The sequence below is a fragment of the Odontomachus brunneus genome, unplaced genomic scaffold (genome assembly GCF_010583005.1).
Source record: "Odontomachus brunneus isolate Ranch 3 - 2012 unplaced genomic scaffold, Obru_v1 Obru_scaffold_001, whole genome shotgun sequence".
Taxonomy (NCBI): domain Eukaryota; kingdom Metazoa; phylum Arthropoda; class Insecta; order Hymenoptera; family Formicidae; genus Odontomachus; species Odontomachus brunneus.
The window spans coordinates 5,873,758-5,883,997 of record NW_022639451.1 but is presented as its reverse complement, the minus strand read 5'-3'; the positions used below and the strand labels follow the sequence as shown (position 1 = coordinate 5,883,997).

The following is a 10,240-nucleotide window of genomic DNA, read 5'->3' as shown; positions in this document are numbered from 1 at the left end:
TCTCTCTCTCTCTCTCTCTCTCTCTCTCTCTCTCTCTCTCTCTCTCTCTCTCTCTCTCTCTCTCTCTCTCTCTTTCTTTCTCTTTCTCTCTCGGTCTTTTTTCCATCGGAAACGTGCACTTATCGCCACCCTCGGCCGCACGCCCGCGGCCGCGCTTGTACTTGGAATAATAACTTAAGAGCTACGCCCGAACGAACGTGCGCGACTCGCGGCGAAGCCGTAGGAGATCTCTTAATGCCTGTTCCGCGATAAGTTGAGATAGCAGCCCGCTCCGGAGACCGCCGCGTTAAGTCAGGGAAATCAAGACTCCGCTTACCTCTTAGCCTTTCCTCCCTCGTCGCTCTTTAATTATTCCAGTTTTCAAGAGGAATCTCGGCTCTCGCCGAAGAGAGAGAGAGAGAGAGAGAGAGAGAGAGAGAGAGAGAGAGAGGATGAAGGGGGAATTTAGAGGTCCATTTAATCGGCAGGTTTATTAGATCGGAGAGCGAAGCGAATTTCGATATAATTGGAGCTACCCTCATCCGGCGGAGTCGCCACCCTTTTAATGTGTGACCGCGTGTTGCGCGGACAGTTTAATTAACGTTCGGGGACGAAATCCTTCCTCTTCTTTTCCTCTTTCTTGCGAGCAATTTGTGCATTTACGTGGATTCTCGCGGAGCGGCTATAAACCGGGAGTGGTCGTATTAAGGTTCGCGCGCTGTGTTAATCCGAACGTGCAATTCTCGCGTATACCCGCGAGGCATGCGGTATAGGAAATATCCTCGCGTTTTTTTTTTTAGTTTTAGGGCCGATCGATCGCACATCCGTGAATGCGAATATTCCAGTAGATCCACTTCTCGCGGTGAACCCTTTTCGTCTCTCTCGCCGCCGCGATCTTACCTTCCGCATAATTTATCCGACGCAGACCGCCGTCGTCTGAGGTGACCGCCTCTTCTCCTCTTTCTCCCGGTTTATAAATATTTACGCCGGATTTCTGAAAACGCCGGGCTATTCGCAGCGAGAGACCACCGCAAACAAGACGGCCAGCCACCGTCGCCGTTTTCGTTGTCGTCCGGTGTTGAGTTACATCCTCGGTGCTCTGAAAGGGATCGAAACACCTGAGATCCTTGATCGTGCAAAGGGGTGACGGTTGGCGGGATGTCAGAGAATTTCTGACACTCTTCGTATATGTGCATCGCGAGTAACAAACTTCTTCATTTGATTCAGCACTGAGAGGAAAATATGATTACTTTCGCCCCCAACAAAACTATTTTGTAATTTTAATACACACAAGTAGTTAGAATACCTATCTTTCTAATAACACTAACTATTTAAATAGTTAGAATAATCATTGTTTTAGTAAGTGTTATTAGAAGGATAGTTATTCTAACTATTTTTGTGGTTAAAATTACAAAACAGTTTTACTGGGGGCGAATGTAACCATATTTTTCTCTGTGAGAAAATATGAATTGATCGTAGTTACGTGAGAATGATCCAACTTATTCGTTGACAAACTTGACTCTTAAAAAGATAAATAAAAAAGACGTAAATAGTAAAAAATGGCGTAGCTAGTAGAAAATAAAAACTTTTTAATTCATTTTTGGCACTTATAAGGCTCTTCTTTGTTTTATGTAGAAAGACATATGGACTACTCATTGATAAAACAAAAACTCAAATCATAATTTTGCGGGCTAGATCGTTCTTGCGTAACTATAACCGATTATACCATAACGTCTTGCATCCATCTTTTTTTTCTAAATTTATCTCTGCGAAAATTTTTATTATGTACATTTCACATATATTATTGGCATAATTTTTTTTCTATTATTTGATCTTTCAGAGTTTACGTATAAAATTCTGTTTTCCGATTTTTTAAAATCCACTACTTCTTTCACGTGTCAAAAGTTCACCCAATTTCGCGCGAATGCAAATACAGTAATGCGCGCAACGAAGTCTGTCCCCGCGATTGTTCCTTCTTCTCGTTTCCTCCTATTCGTTTTCGTGCTGAAATGGCACGACCCTCACTCGGCCATCGCGAGCTCTGCTTTGTTACCTGCCGGCTAAACAAAGGCCCATTATTACACCGGAATTTGGCAACGTCAACAATGGTAAGTCGATATCACCAAGAGGCCTGTATACTTGATGACACACTCGAATCGTACAGATAGACCTGTTCACATTTTTCCGTTATTTATAAACAGGTGAAGGTAGTCAAATTTCAGGAGCGCGCGTTGAGCACGTTGTGATAAGTCTTAAAATCGCATTCTTAAAGCATTAATTAAAGTCTTAATTATCTCGAATATTTTCCCGAAAAACGTCAGTTCGTGCATTCGTTCTCATTCTCGACAAGAGAAGTGAGATCGATTCAATCAAGTTTGCCGCGAAGAACCCGCGAGAACTTTCTTTCCTCCGAGATATATCCTGCCTATCTTTCCCGAGGCGGGTTATCTTCTGTGCGTTATCGACTGTCGCGATAACACTGTGTTGCATTATACGTTGAGGGAGACGTCGAAGCGACGTTGCAATCGTATCGACTGGTCGGGAGAAAACGTGTTCATAGCAAGAAGCGCATTCGTAGAGACGTAGTTTGCGCGCGACGACAGCGCGCGCCGAGTATAATGAGATTTTGCCGGAAGTCGCGTCTCGAAGGAGGAGCGCAGCCAAAGGAGAGAGAAAGAGAGAGAGAGAGCGAGAGAAGAGGGGCCAGCTCCGGCCCCGGAGTACACAGAAGCGCACTTTTCTCAAGGGGGAAAAAGGCTCGCGCGTCGCGGAGCCCCCACGAACGAATCTAATTAAACGCTAAATTGTTATTTTAAGTTTAATAACAACCATAATGATCTCGCGCCCGAGCCGGGGCTCTGTTATTATCTAGATTGCATATTTTCTGGTAGATTAAGTTCCTTAAGCGAGCCGCGCTCCCGGCGAGAGAGCAAGAAGTCCACGGACGAGCAGCCAGCCACTGCACCGGCTCGGCTGTTTGGTGCAACGCGATGCAACGCGTTGCAACGCGCGCGACTCGCAAACTACGCCTCGCGGCGCATGCAACTGACCAATTATGCCCGCGGTCGTGTCGGGAAGTTCGATCAGGCATCATGGGTTTGCAAAACCACCAAGCGCTGGTGATTCAAAAATTTCGGAATGCAGAAATTGGGGCAGAACCATGTGTTCGATCAATATGCCAAAGACCGGTGTAAAAATAAAGGATATCAGAAATTGCATTCATACACGGAAAAAACAATATGGTTGATCCATACAGAAATCTGGTTGTGCCAATCAGATTCAATAGTAAAATACGGAACAACTATTTACGTGGTTGCTGTAACCAAAGAGCAGTGGCTGAGTTATTTATGTTGCAGCAGTGATAATACATGGTTAACGCGGCTCATTACGCGGCAACTACAAATATATATTTATACACTCGGAACCAGTTTTCACATGTATACATCTCTAGCTGTGCGCGTAGTGAATTGCTTTTGTTTTTTAACATCGCTGCTTTGCAATATAGCATTGATTAATGCAACTATATCGATATTTAGCTTGTCTATGCAAAATGATTTCCTTACTAATTTCTGGTTGCCACAACCAGATCACGCGCAACTTCATTGATGTAATTGACACACCAAAGTAAGTCAAATCAACCATACACATAACTATCATATAAGATATGTAGAATGATGCAGCTATTTGCTTACAACTAAATATTTTTTGTTAGGTGCACCACATCTCTTTTTTCCATGTACGAATCACGCGGTACATCGAGCAACAAAATATCTCAAAAATAAAAAAGATGTTTATTCGCGATGGATACTAATAACATATTTATTTACACCTAAATTCTTCGTTCAGATAGAACGAAATTGCTTTCTTTCCTGAAAAGCAACGATTTTATAAAAATATATACCTTCCTACTTGAAAGAAGTTTTTTCACGATGTAAGAATATTAGTAGAATATGTTATTACCATTCAACGAATAAATATTTCTTACTCTTTAGATATTTTTCCCCTGAGTTTATATAATAAATTTAGAGTTTATTTTATAAGGCTATATATAAATATATTAACGCACACATATTGCTAAATTACTGTCTGAAACACGTCTTCAGACGTCTCATTATTCAAGACGGAATTTCATGCGGAAAATTTCTCCGCGGGAAAAGATCTTTTCTCTTTGCGCGGAAAAATTCGAGTTGTCTCGGCGACAATCACCGAGACAGCGGTGGCGGATTTCAGGCGGTATTGTTCGTCGCGAGCTCGCGTCACAGCCTCTTTTAGCCACCTGCACACGCGGTGAGACATATTAAAGGCGACTCTTCGGGTGACTAGGCCCGCTACGTGGCATTCTCGGAGAGCGATTCGTCATCTCTCCTTCCTCGTCGGCCGATCGCGAACACGGCGCGGGAATGCGTTTCTTGCACGCTCCGTGGCGCATTCACGACACACGTACGCACGTTTCTTCGCGTCGCGCCCTTTCGTCCCTTTCATCCCCCGTCGCTCGTCACGCGGCGGCTGCGACAGCAATTACGCCGGCTCGGAAAAACCGCCGGCGAATTGCACGAGCACGGTATGCGACCGAGAGGAGCAAGAGCGACGCCTCTTTATAAGCTCGCGACCGTTCGCAGTCATCGGCGAGAAAAGCCCGCGTGTGTCTAAGCAGCTAATTGCGCGCGTATCTTGCGGATATGAGACGGACGATGAAGAAAACACCTGGCCGTCTCGCGTAGAGTAAGTGTACTGCTAAATGAACGGTGGTCCAATAAATATACAGGAAGTTTACGTAAAGTATCATATGCTGCTCGAGACATGAAAATAAAAATGCATGTTATATTACAATTTACATACCTACTTTATGTATCTAACGTTGATTGCGATAGCTTAACTGTAATTTATTCGACGTTACAGCAAGTTTTAGATACATGAGAAATTTTACAGATAGTCGAAAATAAAAATATAGTATAATATTCATAATCTCGCTATTTCCAAAAATGTACGCACATACACTACGATAAATGTCAATTATCTTTGTGACTGATTACACAAATGCAATGTTTTGCAATTATTACATTATTTAATTGTAGTATCTTTAACCTCTTAGATACTGTACGCCACTATAGTGGCTTTTGCGTATGTCATCTTTTTGAATGGTACGCCACTATAGTGGCGTCAATCTTATTTCTAATAAATTATAATTTATTTATTTAAACTCATCTAAACTGTAGGATAAACTCGAATATGATGGCCATACCGGAAAGATGGCCATAGGCTGTAATTTCTCTAATAATTGCAAAACATTGCGTTTGTGTAAGTCACAAAGACAATCGACATTTATCGTAGTGTATGTGCGTACACTTTTGGAAATAGCAAGATTATGAATATTGCATTACATTTTTATTTTCGATTATCTATAAAATTTCTCATGTATCCAAAATTTCTCATGTATCTAAAACTTGCTGTAACGTCGAATAAATTACAATTATCGCAATCAACGTTAGATATAAAGTAGGTATGTAAATTATAATATAATATGCATTTTTATTTTCATTTTCACTATTTGTTTATAAGTACTATTATAACCGTTTTTCACTCACATTTTGGGTAAGATGGCCTTTTATTCTAACATTTATAAAACAAAAGTCGTTATATGTCAAAAGTTACTTTCAATATTACAGTAATTAAATCTTATGTGCAATATGTTTTGATCAAAAGTTGAATTTCAAATTTAAAGTTTTGTAATAGAGGTTTCTATTTTACATGTATATTATATTTTTCACAAATAATATGTATTAAATATCCTATACTAAATTGAATATGTCAAATTATGTTTTTTTTTCATTATTTTATAAAATAATAGATACAGAATCTTGAACATAAAATATGTATGGGTCATCTATTTCTTATGGCTATCTTGCCCTAAACATTTAGATAAGATGGCCAATGTTCATGTTTTGATATTTTTGTAATAAATAATTTCACTGAAGTATTTTTCTTTTAACTTTGATGGTATTATGTATTGTAGACTTCAGTGAAGTAACGTTCCAAACGCTATTAAGAAATAACAATAAGAAATGTATTTTTTTGCATTTTAAAAAAGTATAGCCATTCTATCCGAGTTTATCCTATTCTAATGTGCTTGCATAATGAAAAGCATTACCAGACACAAATCGCAGTACTGCATTGTTTTCGTGCAGTCCGCGTCGAACTTTGTCGTACAGAGATACAGCTCCGCGGAAAGTCCAGCCGTAGCGAAGAGGTTAAAGGTTTGCTTGAAGTAACGCGAAAGAAATTCTTCTCTCTGAATCTGTTTGAGTGAGATTTCGCTCGAAAAATAGAGTAACCACTGAGAGTCACTCGAATTCGAGTGATTCTTCACTTGCATAGAATTAATTCTCCTCTAAATCGTCGAGTGAATATTTGTGTACAGAGCGTGTACAGAACGAGTAAAATAACTTCGACGCACTCGAAGCGCGCGGCGAAATTCTATCGTGTCGAGAAGGAACGGGGAAAGAGGGAAAGGAGAGCGTGCGCATCTAATGAAGCGCTCCTCCGCCGCTCATTTGGCGAGAGATACACCGGGATACGCAACGACCCGTAGCAATTATCTCGCGGCAATTACAAGAAATGCGCCGAGGGGCGAGGGAGTATTTCTCCGGGAAAAGAGGGCTTCCACGGGCAAAATTGCGATCTCTTTTAAACGAACCGTCGAGTTGCTGCTTCGAGAATGCTCTACCAGCATGCTCCTTATGGTCGAGTTAACCGGGTATAGGAAGTGTCCGTTCCTCTTCCCCCTACCCCCTCCCGTCCTGATGGCGGCGTCTAAAAAGTGTCGGCGGTGTGTTCGCCAATTAAGGCGTACTATCCTCCGTTCCTCTCTCGTTGGTCCAACCGCGGCGGAGAAACGCGCTATACACGAAGCCACGTAACGAGATTCAGCCCGAGCCGTATTCAGCTATTAATTATTGATGCGAGTCGCGTTCACGCCGCTGCCGCCGCGATTTAAGAGTCACCGACGTGCCCACCGAAGGGCTGTCGGGCTAAGAAAGAACAGGAGGAGCGCTTTTCGCGCGTCTCCGCCACGGCCTTCTTCTCTTTTCTCGCTCGTCGTAGTCGTACCTCGTCGCCGAACAGGAAAAAGTTTCACTCAAAATGGCAGCACACGCGAATATCACACGACGACGGCGACGTCTGTCCCGAGCATCCGAAACCGGATGAACTTTCACCGAGGCGGAGCCACGACAGTCCCCCGTTCTCGCAACATTCACTGAGAAAAAATCCCTCGGCTATCAGAACAAAAGTATGTTTGGTGATTGTCTGAGAAATAGATCGAATAATTAGCGCTGCAAATCATTTCTCCTTATTGATCATTTTAACAAACGTATATTGCTTGAGATACAAGTCGCATTTGTTCTTATCTATTTAAGGCCCAGTTCCACAACCTTCTGTTAACTTAACTGGCTGGTTATTCCATTGGACTTGACCAATCGCATTTGACATAAGGAGAGTTAGTCAGAATTAACCAATCACTATTGGGACTTAACTGGTAGTTAAAATTAAACGAATGTTGTGGAACTTGGCCTAAATTAAATTAGGTTAATTGTAGATCTGTTTTTTTTTAACTGAACTGTCTGAACTGGTGCACGCTGGTGCAATAAGTTAAAGTGAAACAGATATGTTTTACTTCAACTTATTGCACGAGTTTAGGTAGTTTAGCTAAAAAAAACAGACCTTATGTCTCCATTACAGAAGGTTTAGAGTGGCAAATTGAAAGTAATAAATCATTTGTTCCTATTGCGCCATTTGCTGTCTCGTGTTAACAACAAACCATCTGCTGCAAGAGTTTGGTGTTTGGTTAAATCAGCGACATTTGTTCTCAATGTCGCAGCGAGGAGCCGCGTTTCCCGCGTCGGAATTTTATATAGCGGCAATTATCCGGCGAGACGAATATCGAGCGACGCGTCATCGTCGTCATAAAGGAGAGCGGTACGGATCGGAATGTGTCAAAGAGTGCCGCTTTTATTGAGCGCGTTAAACCGTTCGATGTCGCGAAGGCTACGCGAGATTCCCGCGACGCGTTGCGTCGTTTTTTCTCGTCCCCGACAACTTATCAGATTTTAAGCGAGTCACCCTCTACTTCAAGTCGCGATGTCTTCTCTCGTATCATCTTCCCAGATTTTAACCGAATCACCCTCTTCCTTATTTTGAGCCGCGATGTCTTCTCGTATCTCCGGCAGCTTTCCAGATTTTGAGGAAATCACTATTCTCTTTTCCGCTACTTGATCTCAAGTCGTGATGCTTCATCGTGTTTCCAACATCTTGCCAAATTTTCGTACGTAAGAAATTTCTAGAGACCCTATAGTAAGAGTCTGGACAGTCTTTCTAGTTCGATAAAACATGGCGTCGTAAAACATAAACAGCGATGATATGATATAGATAGATGTGATCCAAAGAAAAAAAATCTTGTGAATCTTATATTCAATAATAAAATATCAAACAAGTAAAACAGGTAATTTATAATATAATATTGTAATGAAGTAAAATATATAGAAAAAAAGTATTATAAATGCATGCTGTTATAAAAATCAATTCCTAACCTTTAATACTGTATTTTATATTTACAAGTTGCATACAATTTTGTAGAAAATGCCTGGCTGCTGCGTACCTAATTGTTTTAATAGTACGGAGAAAGGTTTTTCGATGAGATTTCGATTTCGCATAAAAATTGATTGCAAGAAAGGGCGATTAAAATATAAATTTTTCAGTAGTAAAACTATGGCGATGCATTCTACTATTAAATGACATTATATTATTTTGTATTGCAATTTTTATGTAAATAAAACTTAAAATCAAATTTGTTTTCTTATTTTAATCAATTCTTCTATTCTTACTAGTAGAATAATACTGCACATCCAATATAATTTCCGAACACCTTATTGGTTCCGCCATATTTTGTCGACACCAACAGAATACAAGACAAGACTGTCCAGACTCTTACTATAGGGTCTCTAGAAATTTCTAGTCGTTGGCGACATCTGTCGGCGCCAGTGGCAATTAGGTTGCGCCTTTTAAATTCGACGCTGCATATCACTAGCGCCTCTGAGTAATAAAAGCGCGCGGAGCTCTCTTTTTGGACGTTCTCGTGAGTAAATTCTTGGTGATCGTTGCGATCGAATAACGGCTCCGTGTCTTGGAAATATCGGAGGGATCGGAGGAGTCGTATCCCATTGAAGTGCGCGACAGCATTTTGGACGCTCGGTGAAATTCAGGTGATTGCATGATTTGCAAGGTTAATGTACCAGCTGTGGTGCTGGGCTTAGTGAAAGGATTTCGATTCAAGGTTGAATTTGGACCTTGCTGCGTACGAACCGTTGACACCGTATTCCGTGTTCGAACAATAAATAAATGCGTGGAGCTTAGTGTCATGTATAGTCGGGTACAACAAAACATTACTGTAACAGGAGTCTATTTCTGCGCGAAACAAGGTGTCTAGAAAGCCCGCTTTGTTAATATTACTCAAACAGGTATTTATTAATCATTCGTACAATTCTGACAATTTATTCGAACGCTCCGATCATTCAATTCATAGACGGAGCACTGAGCCGCTCCTAAAGTCACGCGTGCACGCAAGCCTAATAACTGCCGCTCGCAGTCAAACGTGTGTTCGCGTTACTCTCCTCTAAGCGACTGCTGCCGAAATCATCTTATTACCGCTCCTGCTCTGAGGCAAGACGTACTTCGTTCTGATTCGTCCTGCGTCAGTGCTGGACGATATGTAACGTTTTTTTATTCCTATCTTACATTACATATTCTAAGTCTCACATTGCGTCAGCCTACTTAATCTAACTCTAATCTAAGTATCCAACAACTAATACTTATATGTACCCTTGTATTTTAAGACATGAGTTTCATCATATCTGTGACGGTTTGCAGACTTGAAACAAATCATCCCCTACTGTGCGTTGAGTCTCCATCGTGTGCTTCGATCGACGCTAACTGACCACACGCTTTTCTTATGTTTCACAGGCTCTCCTTGCGAGCACGACGGTATCTGCGTGAACACGCCCGGCTCCTTTGCCTGCAACTGCACGCAAGGATTCACGGGGCCGCGATGCGAGACGAACGTGAACGAGTGCGAGTCGCATCCGTGCCAGAACGACGGCTCCTGCCTGGACGATCCTGGGACATTTCGCTGCGTCTGTATGCCAGGTGAGTGAAGCATCTTTCTTCTCGCAATCTCCTCCCTCGCTCCCCCTCCCCCCCCCCCCCCCCC

At 41.9% G+C, this 10,240-nt stretch overlaps 1 protein-coding gene across 3 annotated transcripts in view; it reads left to right on the top strand.

Moving 5' to 3' along the window:
- LOC116853874 (neurogenic locus Notch protein) overlaps window positions 1-10,240 on the top strand; it is a 374,683-nt gene that overhangs the window by 261,259 nt on the left and 103,184 nt on the right. For all 3 annotated transcript variants that reach the window (XM_032835177.1, XM_032835168.1, XM_032835186.1), the window contains one exon: window positions 9,994-10,176. In XM_032835177.1, coding sequence (XP_032691068.1) covers window positions 9,994-10,176 — 183 coding nt within the window. The remainder of the gene's footprint in view (window positions 1-9,993; window positions 10,177-10,240) is intronic.